Source organism: Malania oleifera, chromosome 11 (genome assembly GCF_029873635.1).
Source record: "Malania oleifera isolate guangnan ecotype guangnan chromosome 11, ASM2987363v1, whole genome shotgun sequence".
NCBI lineage: Eukaryota > Viridiplantae > Streptophyta > Magnoliopsida > Santalales > Ximeniaceae > Malania > Malania oleifera.
The window spans coordinates 35,445,478-35,472,704 of NC_080427.1; the positions used below are offsets into that span (position 1 = coordinate 35,445,478).

General features: G+C 36.2%; 1 protein-coding gene across 2 annotated transcripts in view; it reads left to right on the forward strand.

The window, feature by feature from the left end:
• Nucleotides 1–6,436: 6,436 nt before the first annotated feature.
• LOC131167315 (nuclear pore complex protein NUP93A) overlaps nucleotides 6,437–27,227 on the forward strand; it is a 46,120-nt gene continuing 25,329 nt past the window's right edge. For both annotated transcript variants that reach the window (XR_009140093.1, XM_058126074.1), the window contains exons 1-10: nucleotides 6,437–6,639; nucleotides 6,787–6,878; nucleotides 7,453–7,519; nucleotides 21,066–21,125; nucleotides 22,940–23,029; nucleotides 24,997–25,266; nucleotides 25,803–25,898; nucleotides 26,001–26,135; nucleotides 26,459–26,512; nucleotides 26,655–26,738. Coding sequence is in view for 1 of the 2 variants with exons in the window: in XM_058126074.1 (XP_057982057.1) it covers nucleotides 6,538–6,639; nucleotides 6,787–6,878; nucleotides 7,453–7,519; nucleotides 21,066–21,125; nucleotides 22,940–23,029; nucleotides 24,997–25,266; nucleotides 25,803–25,898; nucleotides 26,001–26,135; nucleotides 26,459–26,512; nucleotides 26,655–26,738 (1,050 nt within the window). In the remaining variant the exon portion in view is untranslated. The remainder of the gene's footprint in view (nucleotides 6,640–6,786; nucleotides 6,879–7,452; nucleotides 7,520–21,065; nucleotides 21,126–22,939; nucleotides 23,030–24,996; nucleotides 25,267–25,802; nucleotides 25,899–26,000; nucleotides 26,136–26,458; nucleotides 26,513–26,654; nucleotides 26,739–27,227) is intronic.

The window sequence follows — 27,227 nt, forward strand, 5'->3', positions numbered from 1 at the left end:
GATTTGAAGGTCTGGTGGAGTTGGTTTACGATAATAGTTCTTTCCTTGCTAATGCATTTTATTAATGCTTGGCTCTCCATTGAAGATTGTTTGGATTTCTTCTATTTGATTTTGAAATCTCCCATTATATCTTCAATTTTATTTGAGAATTCATTTTGATTGGTTTGGTCAATAATATCTTTCATTGAAACATTTCCTTAAGATAGCAAATGCCTTAAAAAATACTGCTTATAACAATTAAGCCTTGAGCATATATAATTGGTATATACTTGGTTGAGAGACTTTTTGTTCTTGAGATTTCAAAGAACAAATTTCTTCCCTACACGTTGTTTTTGAAAAATCTTTTGGATAAATTTTGTGAGCTATTCAAGAAGGCCTTAAGTATATATTTATTGATATATACTTTGCTTGAAAGGCTTCTTGCTTTGAGTTTACCAAACCCTTGGTTCTTCTACATCTTTATTGAAAAAATATTTTTAGGAGAACATTTTTATTTGGATTAAATCTTTGAAGCATCTTTCATAAATATTTTATTCAAAGATTGAAAAAGTTTTATGAAGAAAAATACCCATATTCTATTGAGCATTATTTCATATCATTTGAGAGTGCATATTGAGCTTCAACTTGGACATCCTTGCTTAGTTTGAGAAGCAGTTATTGTGCACGAAAAATCTCATATTTGAGTATCGGTTTGGCTTAAGCCTAGTTAGGTGAGCTGGGGAGACTCCACCCCGTAAGTAAGAACCAGTTTGGCTCAGCTTGGTAATTGAGCTGGGGAGACTCCGTCCCATAAGGAGGAACTAGTTTGGCTTAGCCTGGTGAATTGAGTTGGGGAGTCTCAGCCTCGTAAAGAGAAACGGTTTGGCCTTACTCGTAAGTGAGCTGGGGAGACTCCGCCCCATAAGGAGATGTGTAACCGACTTCTGCTCTGCCCTTTTAAGTGAGCAGGTTAGTGGAATCCTTTGGTTGTTGGCCTAAGGCGGGGACGTAGGTTGGTTTGGTCAAATTTTGATAACAAATCTTGTGTGTGTCTCTCTGTATTTTGTTTAAATTTTGTGCACTTTAAATTCCGTACTTGTACGCTTGTTCATTTATTGTTATAACTATGTTGCATAGACACATTAAATTTAAATGAGATATACTCCACACCTGAATGTTTATTTTCATTACTTAAATCATTTTACATACACGCATATACTTTGAATGGGATAAGATTTGTGGTGAATGGAAAATTTAATTTAGCGGAAAGTCTTAAAACACAATTCACTCCCCTCTTGAAATCACACCATTCCTGTCAGTGTGATCAGCTGAAAATTTGACAAAACCATGAGCTAGCAAAGGAGAGGAAAACTTTAAGAACCACTATCTTGATGTTTGCTTAAGGCCATACAAATTCTTATGCAGTTTGCACACAAACTAAGAGTTAGTGGAATGAGTTTGAGCAAAAGGCATATACTCCCCCTGAGTAGATGATCCCTTTGAATTATAATGAAGAGTAGGAGGTAGAGACACATACACCTCTTCTTCCAAGTCTCCATGCAAAAATGCATTATTGACATCCAGTTGATGCAAATACTAGTTCTTGGATGCACCTATGGCTAACAGAACTCGTATAGCAACTAACTTGGCAATTGGTGAAAAGGTTTCTAAGCAATCAAATCCTTCCTGTTGTGTATAGCACTTAGCAACTAATTGGGCCTTGTATCTTTCCAAAGAACCATTAGAGTTATATTTAATCTTGTATACCCATCACATCCAACAACTTGCTTGTTAGGAGGTAAGAGAGTTATAGTCCAAATTTTATTTTCTTCCACGGTTTTAATTTCATTAGCCATGCATTACACCATTGAGTGTGTTGAATGACTTGTCTAAAAGATATTGGTTCTTTTTGCAAAGAAATAGATAGTGTGAATGCTTTTTGAGAACAAGAAAGATTATAATGTGATATAAGATTAGAAATTGGATATTAAGTACTTGAAAGGAGACATTTACTCAACAAATCATATGATGAAGTGGAATCTACAATGTTAGCTAAGTTGGAATGGTATTCTGCAAGATATGATGGAATTTTGTGAATTCTAGTGGATTTTCTAATTTTTAAGCTGCGAAATAGTAGAATCAAGATTTTTCTGAGAATTAGTTTGAGGTGCATTATTTACCAGTTCATTTATAGAGTTGGAAATAGTATCAAAAGCATCTGAAAAAATGTTTTGAGTAGTCTGAGTTATATGAGATGTGAATATATCAATAGGACTGAGATCATCTGTTTGAGGAGCTTGTATGACTACTGACAGAGTGGGAAGATCATGACCAGTTTTGAATGGAAATATAGATTTTCGAAAAAGGACATCTCTGGATAAGAAAATGGCATTAGATTCTAAATCATAGAGTTTGTATCCCTTTGTGCCATATGATTATCCAAGAAAAACACAAGGACGAGCTTTATATGCAAGTTTAGAACGATTATAGGATAAAGTAGATGCAAAACAGAGACAATCAAAAGCTCTAAGATGAGAATAATTTGGTAGTTTTGAGAATAACATCTCATATGGTGTTTTATCGGATAGAAGAGGATAAGGCGTTCTATTGATTAAGTAAGTTGCTATGAGAACACATTCACTCTAGAAAAGTAAGGGGTAAATTGGCATGGAATCTAAGAGATCTTACCACATTTAATAGATGTTGATGTTTGCGATTATCTACACCATTTTGTTGAAGTGTAGCAACACATGTTTGCTGATGCAAGTCTCCTTTAGAAGAGTATAATTTAGGCATATCAAACTCGGCCCCTCTAATAGTCCTTATAGTTTTGATATGAATATCAAATTGTGTCTTTATGAGCTTAAAAAATCACTGAACTAGAGAGCTAGTGTCAGATTTATTTTTTATTAGATATACCCAAGTACAACATGAATGATCATCCATAATTGTAAGAAAATATTGAAAACCAGTAATTAACTCAATAGAGAGAGGACCCCAGACGTCACAATGTCTCAAATCAAAAATTTTATTTCTAATGGAATGACTAGTATTGAATGACAATCTTTTATGTTTTGCCAATGGACATATATTACAATTGAAATCTGAAGGAGTATGTATATCAGGCAACAACTTCTATAGTGTTCGAATCTCATTAAGAGAAGGATGACTTGACCTAAAATGCCAAATATCAAAAGAAGGAAGATTTACAATATAAGTGAAATTTATAGCAGAAAAAACACTAGAATTCATAACAGCTACTTGCTTAGCCACTCCAATAGTCTTCCGTGAGTGTAGGTCCTGTATAAAACAGAAATGAGAAATAAACAGAAAACAATAAGAATTTTTTGTGAGTCTTTTGATTGAAATGAGGTTAAAAGAGAAAGATGAGGCATACAAAACATTATGAAGAACTAGTGAATCTGATATTTTTCACAGTTCCATCATGTGTAACAGAAACACATGTTCCATTTGGCAATTTTACTGATGTGTTTACAACAGAGGTAATTGTAGTAAGATGCGAAATAGAAATGACAATATGATCAGTAGCACCACTGTCAATTATCCAAGAATTTGATTGCTTTGAAAAAAATCAGGTAAAATAATCATAAATGATAAACTCAAAGAGTTTGAAACAGCAGATGAGTTGCTCATGACATTCATGGATGTGGGTTGAGGTGATTTTGAAGAGGGTTGTAGAAGAGAAAGAAGTTGTTGACACTATTCTTTGGTGAAAGGAAATTGAGGAGTTGTGGAAGAACAGTATGGGTCATTGGAAGATAATGAAACTTGATGCGCAAAAGATGTTTTGGTTCTTGGATTCTAACGATATCCAGGTGGATATCCATGTAACTTGTAGCATTGTCAACTTTATGTCTAGTGATACCACAATGATTATGAACTGGCTTAGAACATTGCTTATGATGATTTTTGGCCATTGTTCCAAGAATATTCTTATTGAACAAAACAACAGTTTCAATCATCAAAGATGATCCTACCACCTTTCTTTGCTTTTCTTCTTGTAAAGTGAGAGATAAAACTCCAGTAATGGATGACATTGGATCCATGAGCAGAATTTGCCCTCGAATATGTGTAAAAGAATCATTGAGACCCATCAAAAGTTGAACAACATATTTCTTTCGAAGTTGATCAATCAATGTTTTTAAGGTTCCATAAGAACATCCTGGATTACAAGAACAATTAGGAATTGGTTTCATAGTAGAAAATTCACCTCGTACAACTTTCAACTTTGTGTACTAATAACTAACTGAATATTGATTTGGAACTAATGAAGCAAGATCTTTTTTGAATTGAAATAAATTGAGGCCATTACCTTGTGTAAATCTGATTTTCAGATTCCTCCAAACTTCTTCAGCAATTGAAGTGCTGATAACCTTAGCAGCAATTTATCGTGTGAGAGAATTCAAGATCCATGAAATGACCATGTTGTTGCAATTAAATCATAGAATATACAATGGATCAAACTAATCTTCAGGTTGAGAAAACGTTTCATCTACAAAACACGTCTTGTTCTTGGCATTGAGAGCTGTCAACATTGACTTGCTCCACGTATAATAGTTCTTACCATTCAAAGGTTGAGAAACCAAAATTGAACCAGAGCTTTCTCCATGATGAAGAAAATATGGATTGGAAAAATCTTCAATAAAAAAACGAGAACTTTGCTCTAATACCATATCAGGATAAAAGAAAATATATTTGTAAGAAAACAATGAAAACAAAATCTTGGAGAGAAGAAAAAATGAACTACCAACTTGTATTATCTTGCATATTTGTACATGAATCAAACCTGCTATTTATAAAAATAAATTGACAACTGAAGAAAATAACAACTAACTAACAAAGACTAACTGAATAATAGATAGCTGACTTGATAGACTGGAAATCGTCAACAATTACAGGGCAAACCGTCGACGGTTTCAGATAGAAACAAAAAATCGAGGATAAAAACAATATAAGCATCGACAATTTTAGATAGGGAGTAAACTGTCGATGTAGTAACTGTAATCGCCGACGACTTCATCCTTAAGCATCCTAAAGCCAAGCTTTCTTACCATTCTGTAACAAAAGTAATATATTTAACAAAATGTTGCTTAGTCATTTAAGATTGTGCAGTCATCAAATAAGAGGGCAAATAAGTGTCGGGCAAGCATGAATGTCAACTATAATAATTGGGTGTTTAATGTTTAAAAATGATTTTAATTTATGATAATACTTTTAATATTTAGAAACAAACCTTATGGTTAATATTTATGATTTGAGTTTATGATTTATAATTTATAATTTAGGTAAGTTTATCCCTTCCTATTTCTTTCCCTACCTCTTATAATTTAAGTCCGTTCACCTCCCTATCTTTCTCCATCCTTCTACAATTTTTATGAATTCTATAATTCTATCCTTGTCCTTGCACCTTCGATATTAATGCACGACAAGTTTATTTACAACAAATCTAACATCTACCCATCCAAATCCACACCATCCCTAAAAAGGATGTTTGATTTTTGACCAAACATATACGCATTTCAAAAATTTTAAAAACATAATTTGCATATGGACACAACAATATATTAATTAAAAGTTAAAAAACCCTATATTGAAAAAAATAATATCAATTCTAACATTAATGAAATATTTCTTTTATCATTAAAATATTTTATTATATATATATATATATATATATATATATTAGCACTCTAATTCAACAAGATTTACACCTACTTAAGTGTTCCAAACTTCGGCCTTAGATTTGGTTGCTTATTCTAATGAAAAATTCTTATACTAGTTTAAATTATAATTTTCACCCCTTTCCCCTATTAGTAACAATTTCTTGAAAAATTAACTAAAATATACTTATATTAAAAAATTTGGACCTCTAAAAAATGTCCCTTTTATTCCACTTGTTCGTATTCTTAGAAGTGCATGAATCATCCAAGAAAAACATTTGAAAAGAATTCTAAAAAGCAACTTATAAAAGAAGTGGTTGTCATAATTATAACACTTTTTTTAGGCGAAAGAAAAAATATTAAAAAATAAACATAAATTTTTAAGTAATAATAAAAAAGTTATAAAGTATGAAAATTATTAAAACAAATATGTATTTATAAAATGATTTATATGCATGTCGTCTCCTTTACTAAAATTCTTTTACTTAAACAATTTAATCCTATACAAGCAAACACAACACAATTTTAATTGAACATACATGATACACCCATCATGCCTATTTTTTTTTTTTTTTTCATTTGTAGGAAATGTAGATAATTATTGATAATATTGTAATTTTTTAAAAAATAATAAAAATGTAATAATTTATTCAGGAAAAGCTAAAATGGGAGGACCATCAAATATATATATTTTTTTCAAATCAAATATTGTATTTTTTTTTTAAAAAATATTTTATTTTTATCATTTTCGTATCACGTCCCAGGGTTCGCCACTTTACCGTTTCCTCCCCGTTTCAAATTAGGGCTCCAAGCTGTCATTTCCCCCCGCGCCTCAGTGTTTCACAGACCTGCGAGGAGCTTTGCAGAGGTTCGATTCATGGCGAACGAATCAGACATGAGCGGCTGGACCGATCTCCTCCACTCCTCCACGAAGCTTCTCGAGCAGGCCGCTCCTTCTGTTCAGTTCCCCCCTCTCCAGGTTCACTCTCCCTGCTGTCTTCACTCTCCTTTTGTTTCCTCGGAGAAACTTCTTTGCTATGAACAGTGAACTTGCTTTAGCAGTTAGAGAATAAAAAATGTTACATCTCTCGCGATTTAGCTCCTAATTCGCGTGCATTGTTTTCAGAGGAATTTGGATCAATTAGAAGCCTTGTCAAAGAAGCTCAAGGCGAAAACTCTACGAACCGAGGCTCCTTCTCAGTCAAATGCTGCTACGAGGTACCTTACTCGCACTTTCTCTTGACGGTATGTTGTAATAACCCTTTGCCTGGTTGCGAGGAAAAGAAAAGGAGCGAAATGTGCAGTTTAAAATTTTCCGCTGTTAGCTTACCTTAAGCTCAGCTAACTTTACAGTATATATTTGGGCCTTTTTATTTGATAATGAAAACTAAAATTAGAAGGTTTGATTTTTCATCTTTGTGCTGCTTTCTTAGGTTTCTTAGCAAGCCAAGTGGAGCATGATTGTGGATTTGTGGAAATTTATTATTACTTTACCATTTAGGAATGATGGTCTGCAATGACTTCATTTATGCTCCCGTTGGTTGCTGAGAAAATGTGGGGAAAAGGCAAGAAAACTCAGAATGCTTCACTTAGGAGGCAGATACCTGAGAAAACAATGATTTCAACTTAGTTGAGTACACATTATGATTTGTTTTTTGACACTGTTAAAAATGAGAACATTGGTAGACACACAACCCTCCCAAAATAGCTGTTGTCATTTTTGTTTTTTCTTTTCCTTTTATTGATATAATTTTCCTCTTCCTCATATTTTTGTTAAAATTTGCATTCACAGGCTACTTGCCCGTGAGGGAATAAATGCGGAGCAACTTGCTCGGGATCTTAAATCTTTTGAAATTAAGGTACTATAGTATTTTCTATAATGTAGCTGATACAATATAATGTAAATTTAAAATTATGTAAATTTGGGTACAATGTCACATATATATTTAAAATTTCTCTAGTTTACATAATTTTAAATTCATAATCCCAAATTTGTATTCCCAAATGTCACCTTATGATGCGTAAGGACTATACAGTGAATATTTTCTTGTGCTGCTTTCATAGATATTTGCTTGCCTCTTGTTGTTGTATTATTTTTTAAGCTTTTATTATTGATTTTATCATCATATTTAATAGCAAAAATGACAACATAAACTTTTGTTGTGGTAGGCGCTAGAATATTTGGTGTGTACTCTAGCTTTTCATTTGGAAAGGGGAATAGGATTGAGGACAGTGCGGATGGTTTTTCTTAGGAAGGCTTTCAAGCTTGCACCTTGTGGGCGTTCTCTTAAGTTATGCTTTGATTAGGCTCCTACCAAACACTAATCAAGAGGGGGGGTCTTCATCTCTTGGATCAATATCTGATAGGAGAAGTTGGCAATTTGATCCAATTTTTTTTTTTCTTATCATTTTTGTATTAGTACTAGTGCAAAAGACAGCTTGACTTCAAATTGTTCATTAATAGTGGCGTTGAGTTTCTTGACTAGTTGACTTAGGAGCAATTGACAATTGAATCCATATTTTCTTTTCTTATTCTTTTTCGTATCTGTAATACTGCAAAAAATCCCAACTCCAAATTGTTTGATAATAGTGCCATTGAGCTTCTTGGCCATTTGGCTTAGGATTAGTCAATTCTATTTAGATGGGGTTTGGGAACGCTATAACTCTATGCTTGAGAGTCACCTTGACATGCTAGAAGTCATCTCTGAGATTATCCCTAAACTCAATACAGTATTTCCTAATTTGCTTGCACTCTTGCCATGATCAAATAAGAAATAATAATTGCCTTGTGGGATTGACATGAGGGGTTTGGGATGGTGATGTAGGACAACATCAAGGAATTGCATAAGGGAGAATTTGTGAAAGACAGAGGAGAGAAGCTGAAGGAAGAAGGAAGAAGAGAAGAGGAAGATGAAGATATAATTAATTTGGGGGGTGGGGTGGGGGGTGTTGCCCACATTTAACTTCTTAATTCAAATTCATAAAAAATAGGCTCTTGCATGACTTTCACAAAACCCCAAGATACATGAAATTACATATGAAACCTTAAATGACATATCTATTACTAACGAATCCCAAAATACACATAATCCTACTACTAATTAAGCTAAACATAGCGATCCCTTCATCCAATTCTTCTAAATTAGTCTCCAACAAGGGTTTACTCATGGTCCAACTTCCTGTCCTGCATCATATCTACCCTAGTTGGAAAAAAATTGGCCTTGAATAGAAATGTTGGAGGATCACAAATAAGAAGCAATGAACTTGGAAGTTTGTGCTTCAGCGATGCAAGAAACCTTGCCCCTTTGGTAGCGCCAGAGAGATAAAGAAATGGAGTTAAGAGTTGACATCAATGAACACTTCGAAAATGACAATCTAGTGAATGTTTAGAAGATTTTGGATGCCTTCAAACACACATGCGTTTCCTTGCTAACCTTGACGTGATCAATACTCAAATTCTTTGCCTTCGTTGGTTGGTAGAATAGCCTTCAAAATAATCTTCTTACCATTATAGTGAAGACATGTTCTCATGTCCTTGAATCGCATCCAAATCATCCAATCATGGAGAACCAAGGAGTACATGGCCAATTTTGCAGAATTGTCCTTGGTCTCAATTTTCGCTCAACTTCGAAAGTCATCAAACCATGGAAAGGATCTTTCAAAAGCTAACCAAGTAACATAACCCCTTCTCATAGTACTCCCCCTGACTTGATGTTGCCCCAAAAAAGATCTTTTATCGCCTTTCTGCCATAAGAAGTTTGTTGCAAGGGGGTCTTCTAGATTTGTGGACCTTTAAGAGGATGAGAGGGAAAACCTGGATGCCTAATAACTTTTAGACAAGTTGGGTTTGTCTCTAGTATATTCTTGTTGGGGAGAGTGAGTTTGAAGGTTGAGGAGTTGGAGTTTCGGAAAAAAGTCAAGAAACTAAGTGGGGAGTTGTCGAGACTTGTGTCATATGTGGATTATGAGAAGGGAGGAAGGTCCTCCAGGGGGTCCCTAAGGGTGTCGGAGATCATGTCCTAGAGTGTTAGGTTTTTCTTTTGGGGGTTGGGGGGGGGGGGGAGCGGCACAAGTAAAAAAAAGGATGTTTAAGAAACTACCTAATAAGATTACACCTAACATTCTTTTTCTTCAAGGAGACTAAAATTCAAGAAGTTGGCTGGTTCCTTTTTGTTGGTTTTGTTTGAATGTGAAGGTTTTGGGGAGTGGTGGTTCGCATAAGTTTACAACCCAAACTCATCATCTTTGTGGAACTCAATTTTTAAGGAGTTAGCTAGCATTTTTGGTATGTGTAACCTAGTGGATGGTTTGGGGTGGGGGGAATTTCAATATTATTTGTAGTTTTAGAGATAAACTAGGGGTTCGAAGGTTTGAGACAATGAGCTTGAGGATGTTACTCTAAGCAGGAACTATTTCTCTTGGATAACATCGGGAGATAGGCATGCTTCCTTGCGTATTGATAGATTCTTGTTCATCAATGTGTGCATATCCATTTGTTAGGGAGGAGACCCTTGTGTGGCCTCTCTCAGATCATTGCCCAATGCTCCTGGAGTCCAACTTGATGCATTGGTGCCCCGCACCATTTAGATATGAAAACATGTGGTTGACGCACCCCTTGTTTAAGAAGTAGTTGAGAGTTTGGTTGGGGGAATGAGGGTTTAGTGCTAAAGTGGGAGGGTGAAGTGGGCCGCTGAAGGGGATTGTAACACAGATTCTTTTATAGAGTGGCTAATGGAAGGAGGAGGAAGAGTTTTACTAAGGATATGGGATTAGATTCTGGGGTGAGGATGATGGGAATACATATATTAGGGTGAAAATAATGAACTTTTATAAACATATTTTTTTGAGGAATGCTTGAGTAGAATGAGGCTAGAGGATTTGAATTGCAATCCTGTCAATCTACCGCAGCTTAGTCGCAGGTGAGGCCCTTTGAAATTGAAGAAGTTGAAACATTGTGTTTGACATGAGTAGAGAGAGAGCCCCAGGCATTGACAATTTCATGATGGCCCCTTTTTTTTTTCTTGGAAAATTGGGAGATCATGCAAGAGGATGTTATGAAATATTTTGAGGAGTTCCATGAAAAATTTGTGGTCCGTAAGAGCATGAACTCTACTTTCTTAACTCTCATCCTTAAGAAGGAAAGGTTTGCGTGTATGAGGAATTTTCACTAGCCCTTATAAGATTTTTTCTAAAGTCTTTCCTAAGAGGCTGAGAGAGGTTTTGGGAGAGCCTTCATTAGAGATAGATAGATCCTAGATGTAGTTTTGGTGGTCAAATAGGTGGTGAAAGGATGTGAGTAGGGGCAATAGGGTCATATCTTCAAGTTGGACTTCGAGAATGCATATGATAGGGTGAATTAGGTTTTCTGGATAATTTGATGTGTAGGAAAGGATTTGGAGGTGTGTGGTGAAGACGGATAAGAGGGTGCATGTCTACTCGAGCTCGATCAATATTTTTGTTGTTGTTAGTGGGCAATCTTGGTTGGTTTAGAGCCTATCGAGGGCTTAGTCTAGGGGACCCTTTGTCTCCATTTTCGTTTCACATTACAATAAACAGTAGGATGCTCACACACATGTAGGACTAGGGGTGATTAGGGTACTTTTAGTAGGCTGGGAGCTTGGTAGGAGATGTAGGTGTTTTATCTCCAATTCACAGATGACATTGTTTTTTCTTGAGGTCAATGTTGGGAAATTTCGAAATGCCTTCATTTTGTTAAAAACTTAAAAAAGGATTACAATTTTGAAGGTTAACTTGTCTAAGAGTGGGGTAGTAGGCATCAATGTGGGAAGTAAGTTTTTGGAGGGGTTTGAGGCCATGGTAGCATGCATTATTGTGAAGGGGCCAGTTTCCTAACTTGGCCTCCCTTTTGGAGGAAATCTGAATTCCGTGGCTTTTCAGGATCCTATGATTGAGAGAGTTAGGAGGAGGTTGGAGGGGTGGAAAAGGGGGGTACTTTTCCTTTGGGGGTTGTACCACACTTATTAGTGCAAGTCTATCTAATGTTTCGATTAAACTTTTGATATCTTTTTAAGATGCCCAAATGTGTGGCTAGGATTTTGCCGAGGATGATGCATGATTTTCTTTGGTCGGGGTCGGGGGAGATTAGGATAGATCACCTTGTTAATTGGGAGGTTGTTAATAGACCCAAATCTTAAATTGGGGCTGGGGCTTGGGAACGTGGTTTCCAAGAACATCTCTTTAATGGTGAATGGTTTTGGGGGTTCCCCTCAGAGCTTAACTCCTTATGACACAAGGTAATTAAAAGTTTGGGGTGCATCAGAATGGGTAGGACTCTAGAGAAAGTGGTTACAGGGTGCATAAGGATGGGTGGGACTCTAGAGGAAATGGTTCTGTTTCTTATGCTAGCCCTTGGAAGTTTGTGTCTTGGATTGCTAGTCTTTTCCTTCTAGTCCCCCGTTTCAAAGTGGGCAATGACAATAGAGTGTGGTTTTGAGAGAATCCTTTAGTGGGAGAGGGTTTGTGGGAGTCATTGTTTCCTTGGCTATTAAACTCTCCTCCCTCCATAATGCACCTATTAGTGCCTTTCTTTCTTCCGAGGGGGATCTCTTTCTTAGGATTTCCACTTCTTTAGGAATCTTAACGAGAGAATGGTTGTTGAATTGACCACTTTATTCAATTTATTGATTATTTTGTTCCATCTCTAGAAGTGTTTATGTGAGAATGTGGGAAGGTGATTTGTCAAATGTCGAGTTTTTTTCCACCAATTCCTTTTTTTTTTCCACCTTCTCAAATCTCCCACACCCAACTTGTTTCCTTGAAACCAAATTGTTTGGAGGGCTAGAGTTCCATTCAAAATTCAAACCTTTATCTGGAGAGTGGCTATAGGATTAACACACATGATTTGCTTCAAATCAGAAGGCCTTACATGACTCTCTCTTAAGCCTGATATGTGTGTGATGCGCTGCAAGTCCAATGAAATAACTAATCACCTTTTCCTACATTGTAGGGTTGCTACCCACCTCTGGCTGCTCTTTTTTCTTGCTTCGGTGGAGCCTGGGTGCCTCCTTGAGCTGTAGGTGGTTTTTTCTCATGAGTTATTGCCTTCTGGGGTTTTGTAAAGAGTAAGAAGGGAGAAGTGCTATGGCATAGTGCTGTGTTTGCTATTTTGTGGACAATATGGGGTGAAAAAAATACCATAAAACCTTCAATAATCGCATAGCCTCCCCCGTTTTGTTGTGGATAGAGCAGTCTTTTTTGCCTCCATTTGGGTCCACTCGTTCGGGTTTCTTTAGGGGTTTACTGCTGCCTGATCTTGTTAGGAATTGGAGAGCGGTGCTTCTATAACTACTTTTGTAATTTTTAGCTGTATTTGTAATTTCTTTGGCTGTATTTCTCACTCTTCTTTGGAGGAAATCTTGTTCTTCCTTCAATGTACCATATGGTTGCTGCTAATATAATTCTTTTTCTCATTAAAAAAAAATTATTCATGGGTATTATATCACACCAAACATCATCAAAATAGTTAACTATTTGGATAGGAAGTGAACATCTTTCAAGAATGTGTAAAGTAGTGTTATCAACACAATATACCTCATACGGCTTTGGGTGGGGCTTCGGTGAAGTTGCATAAGAGTGACCCCATTTCTAGAAATCACATTCGTAGGGCATCATCTGCCAATGATGATTTTGCAAACATTTTCTCCACACTCGAGAAAGTTATAAAAATGGCTTGATATTTGAGTTCAGAGCATGACATAGGCCATTTCTTTTTCTGACAGTTTGTCATCATGTTGCTGGATATTTATAGATATAGACAATCGTAAGTTTATTCGTGCAAACCACAAACTTGACTCTCAATTTCTCAAGCACAATCTTCAATTTCCCATTTCTTGTAAAGTATGTCTCGCCTTTTGGTAATTAAACAAACTTCTATAAGCAAGCAGACAACCTACAAATTTGAGGTCTGATTTTGATACTGGCAGTGATGATGGATACTTCAAAATGAGTACCAAACTCAAACAATCCACATTTCTGTCAAACAACTTCACGAAACTGCAGTTTTGTACTTAAAAGTTCCAAAAAAAAGTGGCAGGAAGCAAATATTTTATGGGTTTGGAAGTTGCATAACAGGGAAATTTTTCCCACATGCGCGTCACCAGCGGTGACTTTCCAGCAATGAAATTCATGGGGAAGTCAGATTAGGGGGTGGTGATTGCAATGGTGGTGGTTGTGTGGTGAGGAAACCCCAGCAAGTTAAGTGGTTTAAGAGGAGCGACAACCGATCTGGTGTGTTTGGCCACACAGGTGGTTGGACATTGATGAAATTTGGGGGGAGGGGCTGATCAGAAGTTTTTGTTCTTAATTGTGAGAGAGGTGCTATGAGATGATGCCCGGAAATTAGGGTTTGAATTTGAGGGTCATGGCCATAATTTTTGTGGAAGTTGCAGTATATTTTCTGGAGACTCAAAATTTTATAGCAGAGATGATGACTGAAGGGGGCTGAAATCTGGGATTGGTAATTGATTTTGTGGATGGTGTTGAATGGAGAGAATGAAAGATGTAAAAAAATAGAAGTTTTGTTCAAGAATTCTGCAGGGATTTGATTGCTGCAGAGGGAAATGAAAGGCTGGGATTGTACAGAAAAAGAGGAGCCAGAGGGAAAAATGAGGGATTGAAATGGAAGAATGAAAATTGAATTTGGGCTCTAGATCCTCTAATTTCAAATGTTGCAGAACAAGATCAAGGAATTACAGCCAAGAGAGAATCTGGCAGAAATACAGGGAGAAACAGAAGGAAGGAAGGAAGGAAGAAGGAAGAAGAGAGGAGGAAGGAAATACAGTTGGACGGAAAAATACGTTAAACTTCTCAATTTGAATTCATTAAAAATTAACTCTTACATGGCTTTGACATCGTATTTGTAAACCTCTAGAGATACATGAAATTACAAATGAATCCCTAAAAGACTTATCTCTTTCAAACAAACCCCCAATACACATAATCTTACTGCTAACTAAACTAAACACAACAATGAACAATTCCTTGATCCAATTCTTCTCAATAGTCTTCAACAAGGGTCTACCTGTTGCCCAACTTCTTGTCCTATATTAGATTGTTATACCTAGGCTGCAAACGAGCCAAGTCGAGCTTTGCCATGCTCAAGCTTGGTTATTAAATTTTTAATTGAGCTCAAGCTTGAGCCAAGCTCAAATTGAACTTTTAATTCATTTACTCAAGCATGTTCATTGTGTAAATGAGTGAGTTGACGAGCCTTTACTGAGCCGAGTTATTGAGATGCTTATGAGCGGTTTTGTTCCTTTGGCGCCTATGACTGCGAGAACCAGAGAAGCTCTTAGGGTTTTGTTTGACAAAAAGGTAAAAAGGGACTTTTACTAATATTGCCTTAATAAATACATATACAGTAATGTAGTAAATCAAGAAAGAATTGATAAAACAAACTAAACTACCATTCACTTTATTTCATCTATATGAAAAGCACCATGTTGCACCAATTCAAACATGATCTATTCAATTGCCACCTTGCAATTGCATTCTTTGCTCCAATTACTGTTTTTGCTTCTGTATTCCTGATTTGTTCACTGGGCCATCAGTTTTTTGTAACCAACTTGGTGTAGCAGCTAGACTTCAGTTCTTCTTTTTTCAAAGGTTTCATAACTGGACGATGAACCTGTTTCATATGTTAGGAGTTGCTGTGGTATTGGATGGTGCTTTGCCATGTTCTATTCATGGGTTTAAAGATGATGATGATGATACATTCTATGCCTTTAAATTCAAGTTGTAGAGTGTTAAGATTTGATTAAATGAATGACCTAACTTGAATATAGGTATCTCTCTCTATTTATAATACAAATTAAATGCATTCTAATGACAATAATACCCTTACTAACTCTCACTAGTTAACACACTAACCAACTTAATAATAAGAATACTAAAAGACATAAATAACCTCTAACAGTTCCCCCTCAAGTTGGAGCATAAATGTCTTATGCTCCTAGCTTGTTACAAATGAATTTAACATGAGCACCCCCCAATGCTTTAGTAAATAAATCAACAAGCTGCATATCTGACTTTCACATAAGCGGTAGTAATGAGCTTTTGCACAAGTTTCTCCTGAACAAAGTGGCAATCAACGTCCATGTGCTTCATCCGCTCATGAAAGATTGGGTTGGAGGCATTATGAAGACCAACTTGATTGTCATACTTAACTTCATAGGTTGAGAATGAGAAATACCCAATTCTTCCAACATGTTCTTCAATCAAACAAGTTCACAAGCTGTGTGAGCCACAACTCTATATTTTGATTCAGCACTTGACCTTGCCTTTGTTTCTTACTCTTCCAAGAAATCAAATTATCACCAACCAAGATATAGTAGTGGGTTGTGGGTCTCCTGTCGGAAGGCAATCCAGCCCAATCTGGATCTGTATATCCATGGGTATAAGTGTGACCCTGATCATGATATAAAAACCTTTCCTGGGTGCACCTTTGAGATATCTCAAGATGCGAATTACTGTGACCCAATGATTTTTCCTCGAAGAATCTAGAAATTGACTCACAACACTTGTTGCAAAAGATAATCCAACCGAGTGACTGAGATAAATTCAACTTCACAACAGGTCTCTCGTATTGTCCATGATTAGGTAGCAAATCACTTGTATCCGACACTAACTTGCTGTTAAGATCCATCAGTGTATCAACTGGTTTAGATGATAACAAGCTAGCTTCATCCAACAAATCAAGAACATACTTCCTTTGTGACAAAACAGTTCCAATACAAGATCTAGATATTTCTATACTTCAGAAGTATTTCAATGGTCCCAAATCTTTGGTCTGAAACTGAGTTTGTAAAAAAAAGTTTGTGACTCTGAATACCTTTATCATCATCATTTGTAATAACAATATCATCCACATAAACAATAAGAAGGATCCTACCCAATGAAGTATGAAAATAAAACACGAAATTATCCACAACACATCGTTGAAAATTGAACTCAAGTACTACAACATTGAAAGACCAAACCATGCTCAAGGATACTGTTTTAAACCATATAAAGCCTTCTTGAGTTGACACGCTTAGCCTAACTCCCCCCCTGAGCAACAAACCCAGGTGGTTGCTCCATATAAACCTCTTCCTCAAGGTCATTATACAAGAAAGCATTTTTCATATCAAACTGATGTAATGACAAGTAGTAGCCAACAAGATGAACCGTTGTATTGACGTAAGTTTGGCAACTGTAGAAAAAGTATCTGAATAATCCAGACCATACACCTGAGTGTATCCTTTAACAACATGAAGGGCCTTTAGACGAGCCACGAAACCATTAGGGTTGATATTCACAGTGTAAACCTAGTGACAACCAACCACAGAATTGTCAGGAGGAAGAGGTACCAAGTCCCAAGTACCATTGTCATGTAAAGCATTCATCTCTTCAACCATAGCACCCCTCCAACTAGAATGGACTAAGGCTTCCAAAACATTTTTAGGAAGGGTAGTAGATGATAGAGTAGGAACAAAACAATAATAGGAGGTTGATAAAGAGTCATAACAAACATAGGTGGAAATGGGATGTTAAGTGCATGTGGGTTTACCATTCTGAATAGCAATACTAGGATCAACATTATGGGAAGAATGATCATCAGATGAGGAAACCAAAAGCGTGGTAGTAGAAGCTAGAGGGGAGTCTCTTCCTTGGAGCTGTCGTCATGAGTTATTCTGCAAATTAGGATGATCAAGACGATGAGAAGGGCTCTAACTACATGGAGACTCAGATGGTTGGTTTGGCAAGGACAACAACGTAGAATTTGTAAGATTAGGCAAAGGAAAAGACTCATTGAGCTCAGAAGCGCTTAGTATCTGGGTGTAGTAAGGTGTAGACTCAAAGAAGGTAACATTGGTAGAAACAAAGAAGGGATGCAGCACAAGACTATAACAATGATATCTCTGTTGAGTGTCTGAGTAACTATCCACCCAAGGAATTAGTTGATGAGCAAAGGACACACACCCAAATATACGAGGAGGAAGAAAAGTAAAGGTGAATTAAGACAGAGAATGGGGTAGGAATTTTACCACTAAGAATAGAGGATGACATTTTGTTAATCAGATAACAATTAGTAAGTACAACATCACTCCAAAACACTTTAGGTACATGCATTTGATAAAGTCAGGTGCAAGTGGTTTCAAGAAGATGTCTATTTTTCTTCTCTGCAACCCCTTTTTGTTGAGGAGTGTGGGCACATGATGATTGATGAACAATACCAAATTGAGTTATATAGGCAGTGAATTGTGCACTGAAAAACTCTTTAGCATTATCACTTCGAAGTATTCGAACTAGCAAACCAAATTGAGTCTTTATTTTAGAATAAAAAGGCACAAAATGCATGAAATAACTCAGATCTTTTATTAAATATAACCAAGTTATTTTTGAATAATCATCCACAAAGGTTACAAAGTATCCAACTTGGGCACAACCCTACTAGGACCCCAAATATCAAAATGAACTGACATAAAAAGTCTTGCAGCCTGTTTATTGACTTGGGAAGCGAAAGGAACATGATTGTGCTTTCCCAACTAAAAAGACTCACATTTGAGACTAGACACATAACTCAAACTAGGAACAAGACATTTTAACTTTTCCAATGAAGGATAACCAAGGCGACAATGAATTTGGAAAAATGTGGCAGCAGTAGTGTAGGCAGTAGAAGGAGATAGAGGTTCAAAGTATAGAGTCAACTAGCTTCATGCTCTCCACCAATCGTCTTCTTTGTCTTCAAATCCTGAATTACCATAGAATCAAGGAAGAATGTCATTGAACAATTTATGGATTTAGTAATTTTGCTAATGAACATAAAATTGAAAGGAAAATTGGGAATATATAAACTGAAGGAAGAGAAATAGAAGAAGTGGGATTCATAGTCCTAGTTCCCATGACTATATTGGTGGATCCATTAGCAAGAGTAACACAAGATAAATTTGCGGGATATTGAAGAGTGGAGAAGAAGTTAGGTGTACTTGTGATATGATTAGTGGCAACGGAGTCTATGATAAGGACTAGGACTAGAAGTATTGGATGACTAGCATACTATGTCATTATCTATTTGGGCAAGAGATGCAATGGGAAGAGAAGTTTGTTCTGACGCTTGATACTACTAGAACTTGGAATACTCTTCTTCTAACATGGATACAGTATGTTGCCCCCCCTCCCCCCAACTTGACCCCAAAGGTGAGGAGTTGGCAGTGGCTGCATTGGCAACACGTGAAGGTCTACCGTGAAGATCTCAACACTGTTGAATAGTATGATTACTCTGTCCACAATGAGTGCACTTGCGAGGAATACCTCTACCTTGTCCATATCTACCATTATGACCACTTGAACCACCTTGATAAATTTTGTGATTGTTTGGTAGAGAACTAGAATCACCCTATGTAGCAAAGGTTCTCCTCTCAGAGCTAGATGCAGGAGTAGAATAATGCGTGCTAAAGGAAGCACGAAGGTCATGAGAATAAACATCTGAAAATACTAAGTATTTGGGATTGGACTACCTCAAACTCGGGTATCAAGCCTGCTAGAACACGAAGAACTGTCATCTGCTCCCTCTGCTTTTTCATCTCATGAACGTCGACAGTTATAGGTTGCACGACGTTAAACTCCTCATGAATTCACTTCATCTCTCCAAAATAATTTGCAATACTCCAATCTCCTTGTTGTAACTGAAAGTACTCTTAGAATAAATCATACATACATCTAATGTTACCGGAGTATAAAAATTTGACATAATTCCAAATTCCCGTGCAGGTATCTAGATGCATACACACCCGTGCAATCTATGGATCCATTGAATTCCATAAAAGGGAAAACAATCAAGGCATCTTCTTGAACTCACATGTCTTTTCTCTTCTCATTAGAAGGATAAGATTGGAGCAAGTGGTCAGATTTCGCTAATCTTGCTAAATAAATCCGAATAGATTTAGACCATTGAACTTTTGAGTCGTTATTTGTGGCAGTGATGTAGGAAACAAATTTTTGGGATTCATAGATTCCATCCCAACACTCAAAAATCAGAAACCACAACAAAACAAGAACAATTAGAACTAATTAGGACAATCACAAATTATGTGAAGCACCAACACAACCATGGACGAGGGGAACAACTCACCAACGGATATAGCATTGTGTCACGGTTTGTCTATTTTCACACCGTTGTGAAAGGGCCGTGCGAAACTGGCCTAACAGCTTGACAATATAATCTAGAGAAGGAATCAGAGCATAGCAGAGGAAAAGAAAAGAAAAAAAGTGGCCAGCACTTCACTCATGCGCTGGCGCATGGGTTTGGGCCAGGCGGCATTTGGCCGGCCCGTGGGGGCTCCTCTGGTGATGTGGTTTTGTGGGGTTAGGCTTCGGAGGGTCCTGTTTATGGTTGTATGGTTGGTTTTGTGAAATAATATGGGAGGGAGGTGGATATGGGAAGGACAGCCGTGGGAATGGTGTTTTCTGGCGATGGCTGAGGGGAATAGGGTTTAGATTGGATCTTGCTCTGATGCCATGTTAAGATTTGATTAAAATGAATGACCTAACTTGAAGATAGGTCTCTCCCTTTATTTATAATGCAAATTAAATACATTCTAATGACTATAATACCCTTGACAAGGCTTTTCCAGGCTAGAGGTTTTAGGTAATACCAAAATTACACTGAGCAATGTTGATTTTGGTGGGAAGTAGATGATGGAAAGAGATAGCGATGTTTTTGAACAGCGTGGGTGGTTTTTAAATATCATATTGTTGAATGGTTTTGTGGAGAGGTCTTATTGGAGTTATAGGAGGCATCCAACTACTATTTTGATTCATGAATAGTTGGCTAATAGTGTAACAATTTATTTTTAAGTTTTTTACTTTATTCGCGAGCATGCTTTTGAGCCTGTATATTTTTTATAATATCCATGAAGAATGCATCACTATAAATCACTTTAAAACATGTGTTCTACACTTCAGGCAGGATGATAAAATATTCTGAATATTAAAAATTTCTTTTATCTAGAACTCTGGCAATTCGATATGAATATTGATTTTTTTTTAATGTGTTTTGATTGCAAGGATGTTGATAGGTCAATGTATGTGAAAATGATGAATTTGTTGTAAATTCCATGGGCCTTTGTAGATGAGAACAAAATTATATGATTTATACATGCTGTTCTGGTGTGATTTATTTCTCCTTTCACAATTCTTGCCTTAGGAAACAGTGAATGGTCTTTAATATGCTAATGTACAAGTCCCCCACTTCATTTGCTTTAGTTATAATTTCAATCAAATTTCAATGTCTGTTATATGCCAACTTTCTATATATTTTCTTTGCTGGCCCTTTTCCCTCCTTTATTTTCGGTGCTGCAGTTCATTAAAATACTCATTTATATATATATTTTTCTCTTGTTGAAGACCACGTTTGAGGATGTTTTCCCAGCCGAGGCAACAAGTGTTGATGAGTATTTGCAACAGGTATGTTCTAAAATCTTTAAATTGTTGACAAATGGTGTAACTCAGATACATTGCCATTGTGACTTTGCTTGTTATTTTTTATTTTTAAAATTTTGACTTTAGTTCACTTAGATCGCACAAAGAAAATGCTGTACATCTATGTTGTCTTATATATTTTAATGTATTTAGCTGATTGGCAATATCTGTATTTGATATCCTGCTTGGCTTGAAGTAATGAAAAATAATTTTTTTAAAGAATTCCTGTGGTTCAAATGTACATGCAAAAATGTAGTCAACAAAAGAAAGGCATGCTTACTTGTTTTATTTAAGTAGTGTCTTTTGAAAGTTGTCCACATCATATCGAAATCAAATTTTTTAAGTCAAGCAGCTGGAGATGTGTTCTTTGTCTTGCTGTTTCTTATTCTTTTCCAGTAAAATTATTCTCCTTTTTTCTCGTGTCCCGTGTCCACCCCCTCCCCCGGAGGCTTTGGTGGCATTTCTTTTACTCGTAGACTGCAAAGTCTTGCTTGCTTGCTTCCTACTATGTTTGTTAGTGGGGGTAATATGATTTTGTTATTAATCCTTATAAATCACACCATGAATGATTTACACTTCTGGCCTAATGAATTGATGTTGATAATGTTGAAGTCTTGAATTTCCCTTTCTTTTGCCAATTCTAGGAATAGAAATTGTTTTGTAAATCCCTGTTGGAGGCATCTTCATAGGAGGCAAAAATGGATATCAAGTACCATTTGACTAAGGTAGGGCTGCAGGATGATAAAATGAGGAGGAACATGCAAAATAGCCCGAATTGCTTTTTGCATCTCCTTCTTGGGGTTAGCTTGTTTGTAAGTGGGTGGACAATCTGCATCCTCAGTTGGGGTTTGAATCTCCATTAGTTATTTGAGACTTGGAGTAGTAAGAGAAGGACAGGCTTCCAGAGGTTTACTGATCCTGTTCCCATTTCTGGGTTGGGTTCCCTGTCACGAAAAGGTGTTGCTCACTTTCTTTTCATAACCCTCTTTGTTTCCCTCCATCCTAGAGAAAGGCAGACCCATCAACAATAAAGATTTTGGCTGATTAATTTATATATTTCAAGTGCTTAAAGCATCGTCTTTGCTATCCAGCGTATGGAAATGGGAGGAAAATACTGTAGTGGAGGTCATTTCTTCAACTTATTTGGTTCCATTAAAATTTACGTCCTTTCTTTATTGTCATTCTTTTTAGGTTAATTATAAGCTTCCCTATATCTGAAGTTTCTTCTCTCATGATGAAGATGCTGATTATCAATTACGAAGTTGAGTGAATAAGATTATCTTTGTGCTGCTTTTTCCTCCCATTTGGCGGGTTTTTGTTTGAGAAAAATCGGAAAACTATCCCATGTACTAATTAACTTGGATAAATTAATAAGCTAGTAAAGTTGTTACGTGTGGGGGTGACTTATGAGCCTTCTTCTACCTATCTATTGAGTTATGAGTCAGACCTGGATTTAGGTTATTGTAATCCTGGGCTATCTTTTGTCAGTTTTGAATGGAGTGCCAGAATTTTGTTCCATAATTATTAATTGTTAGGGTGCACACATTTTGACTGTGCAACATGTGCTCAAGGTTCTGCAGCTATGATTTACTGTGGTTTTTCCAATGTAGTTGGATTATTTGCAGTGCCTTTAGTAGTTTATCTGCACTTAGCTCTTTTTGACATGCTCCACATATGAAGACATGCATGCGCACATGCACAACCCAATGCACACTCACCAACTTATTTTTTCCTGCTCTGCTTAATAATGTTTACTACCCACTGGCTTGATCTTTTCTTTTGCAATATTTGCACCTCAGGTTCGCGAAATGGCAGTGGTCTCAGCTGTCCAAGAAGCTCAAAAGGATAATCTTAGAAGTTTCAGTGATTACATGATGAAAGTTTTGGAGGTTAGTGTGCAAGAATGTGTCCAATGGAATGTCAGACAGCCAGAAAATATTAACTATTCAAATGCTTGAATGTGCCATATTAGTTTAAGAAGTTAATTAGAGGCCTGCGATTGAGCTGAATCAAACTGAACAGCTTTGCTATGTTGATGTTTGTTCACTAAATTCATACACAAGCTTGAGCTTGAACTCAGATTAAATCGACCCTGGTATAGTTGTTCAAGCCTGTTTATTGAAGTATTAACTGGAGCTTGAGCTACTACCCAGCTGTAGTTTATTTCATTTTATAAACATTTTTTCTTATTGTAAGTAGAGTTATCAAATGCTAATAATTTGTAAAAAATATAAATTATCATATTATAATATCATGAGGAAGAAATCTAACAAGATTTTTCTGTTATTTTATTTTTTTGAAAAATAATTAATATACTTTATTGGTATTTCAATAAATCGAGTCTATTGCATTAAAATAAATCTGCATAGTAATTGTTTTTTTTTGAAAATTAAACTGTATATATTGACTAAAAGGACTGAAGGAGGAAGCACCCAAGTACAAAGAAACTATAACATTTAGTCCATAAACACAGGATATTCTCTACAAGAAGGGTAAGAGACCTTTTGTTTTTCTTCCATTGCAAAAGAAATATATTAAGAGATTGTTGAGAATAGAGATTGATGCATGACATCCCATATGAATTTCTATAGGCAAGTCAAACAAACATACAACAAAGTTAGAAATGAGCTTATTTTTTAGCTCAACCTTGCCAAGCTTTAACATGTTCAAGCTTGGCTTGTTTATTCATGAGCTTAAACATTTTGTTCAAGCTTGTTTGTTTAGTTAATTTAATGAACATAAATTAGTTCTTATTGGGTGGAACTCTGAGCTGTTCATGATGACTTTATTGGGGTCTAGATGTCTCATGTTATCTTTCTGGACTATTTATTTGTATTTTCTTGTCTTTTTTTCTCTGCAATATACTTTTGGAGTGCCAGATGGGATGTGGGACCTGGAAGATGACAAGGCACAAATGTGACGGCATAGAAAAATAAAAAAAGGCGGACATGATGTGGCATGGACATGTATATAAGAGAATGTGTAAATATAAAATATAATGATAAATGAATTGAATGTATGAACCAACCAAATATGAAAAGAAGTAGCAGAATGACAGCAATAAATCAACCATCAAAATTATAGTCGCATCCAAGTCCCAACATTTGGTGTATAAACAACCATCCTGAAGAAGCTTTCAAAGAAATTTGCTTATTTTCTTTCGTCTTAAAGCACATTTTTTCAATATTTTTTTTTGAAGTTACCTTCTTTCTCTACTTTTACAAAGAGCCCCATGGTGTGTGTGTGTGTTTTTTTTTAAAAGAAAAAATTGGAAACCACCCCTCCCATGTGATGTGGGGTCTATGTTGTGGCCATGTCCATGCTGTATGCAAGTTTGAAATTTGTATTTTATTTGACAGTTTTAGATGCATGTTGATGGCATGTCTTTGTTTGACCCATGTTGGACATGACAACACTCCACCTAGTTTAGCATGTTGGTGCTGCAACCCACCATTACATCTGTTTCCATGAAACACAACACCCACTTCCCCCTGTCTTGTGCAGGAAAAAAAAAGAGAATGCTTGCATGCATATTACATCTGTGCACACAATTACGAAATGAGTAGGGGTAGACCTAAAATAACTTGGGAGGAAATAGTGAGTAAGGATTTAATATCCTTGAATCTATCAAAAGAAATGGTCCATGATCGCATAAATTGGCGGAAAATGATTCATATAGCCGACCCCACTTAGTGGGACTGAGGCTTGGTTTTGTTGTTTGTTGTTGTTGTTGCACACAATTACGAGAACATGCTTTTGTGTTTCCATATGTAAGGGTTGGTCAATTGATGAAAGCACAAGAGATTTGATTTTGCTCATGTTTACTAAACTGCCCATTGAATTCAATGCTTGACAGGAAGATTGGCAAAAGGAAAAAAGGAACTTTCTTCAGAGTTTGACTCGAATTTCTACATTACCCAAGACTAACTTGGTTGATTCAAGCACAAGAAGTCCTCTTCCAGGTCAAATAGTGTCCATGGCTTCTACTTCTCAGGTTTCATCTGGTCCTTCTAGCATGGAGCTTGCAGTTCTAGCTAACAAGCCTATCCTTGAGAAAAAGGCTTCTGTGTATGCTGAAGTTGTGAAGAATCTGAACAATGCACGAGAGCGTGGCTTACCATTTAAAGTAATGCTTCAGTTATTGTTACTCAGAAGTTTTGCATTTTGCATTGTTCTGTTTTGATTAAAAAAATTAACAGAAAACAAATATATCTGCTTCATTTTAAAAGATTTTTCCTTTCCTTTTTTCTCTATTATTTCGTTATTTGAAAGTTAAAGTTCTAGGTCATCTAATTTCGTTTTATTTGTATTTGTTTGATAGTTAACTAATTGATTGGATTATAAATTTCTACAGTATTGATATATTTGTATTTGTTTGATAGTTAACTAATCAATTGGATTATAAATTTCCATAGTACTGAGTGTCATCTTGGCGGTTTGTAGGGTTCAGGCATCCGGCTGGTGGGATTTGAATACCCTATTTAGTGATTTACCCCTCTTTCCTTTAATTTTTTGTACATAAGTATTCGTATGTTGAAGCACTGTACTTCGGTGGGGCATGTTATTTAATTGTATAGTGCTAGATTTATTGTCTACTTACATTTCCCCTCTCATTGGACTATTGGAGAGATGTTTGATCAACTTGCACCTTTTTCTCATTAGCCTGCAGCAGCTTTCAAGGGGGCTTATGAAAGTTTAGGTCTTGAGACATCTGGTGGAAAATCAGTGAGCATGCAGAAGATATGGCACCTGGTTCAGGTATATTTTACAATTGTGGGCATGAATGGCTTACAAATGCTCTTGTCATGCATTTGCTTTATTGAACTTTCCATGCAACTAATTGTTGATGAGTATTTTCAGTCATTGGTGGGAGAGGGTATAACTGTTCAACGGGGTGTTTCAAGAAGAATGTCATTAGTAATTGGTGCGAGACGCCACCTGGAATGGGGGCATGAGAAATATATCATGGATACCATCCAAAGTCATCCTGCACAGGTAATAATTTATCTGGTACACCATTATTTGATGTTGTTTAGTTCAGTTTCGATTAATGAATATTGCTTGGAGTTTTGATGTCCATTTTTAACATGTTTATTTTCGTTCAACTACTATTTTTGCCTTGGTATCCTGACTCTGGTTAATGACCTTAATCACAGTTACCTATATGATTTGCTTAAAGCTTTATGCTCCTCCTGTAGGCAGCTCTTTCTTTGATTACATTGTGCTTCTTTTTCTTCTTCTAAATAAAAAAAATGCAATACCTACCACTTGGTGTTTCTAAAATTATATTTCCTGATAATTTTATGATCTCATTGTAGGCTGCTCTTGGTGGGGTTGTAGGAAATTTGCAGAGAGTTCGTGCCTTTCTTCGGGTTCGGCCGCACATTCCCTTATTTGGTTGCTTGGAATTTGCCTGTTGTAGTGCTATAGGCCTCTTGCATGATACTGGAGTCTTGTGTTATCTTTCTGGGTTACTTATTTTTATTTTGTGATTCTCTATTTTTTTCTCTGCAGATTCGTTTGAGGGATTATGGGGTTCTAGATTTTGATGCAGGTGATGCTCGTAGGCAGCCTCCAGTTGATACCACTTGGCAGCAGGTTCTGAACACGTCATTCTGATAATTTGTATCCAAATTATTCAATAGTTCTAATAGCGAATAATTTTTATGGAAAGAACTTGGTTATAAGATGCATAATTAATTGATATATTTAATTTATAATCACTCAAATTCATAAGCTCTCTCTTATTATAAATCCTACTAACAATAGCATGTATGTGCACTCACCCACCCACACAGAAGTGGGAGATTAATTCAATAAGAAGACTAGTTAAATTCTTAGAATAAAAACTGACTTACAGAAGTTTGTTTTGATGGACAATTACTTTCTTATTTACTTATAAATTATCAAATAAATTTAAGGCATTGTTAAGTATGTTAAGTACAAAATTCTTTAGTTAAAATAGGAGTTTTTTTCCGGGTTTGAGTAGACATATTTTTATGTATTTTTGCTAAAAAAATCAACAAAATGCTTGGATAGGCATATCTTATCCTCTTGCTTGTATCATCTTTTTCTATTAGTACATCT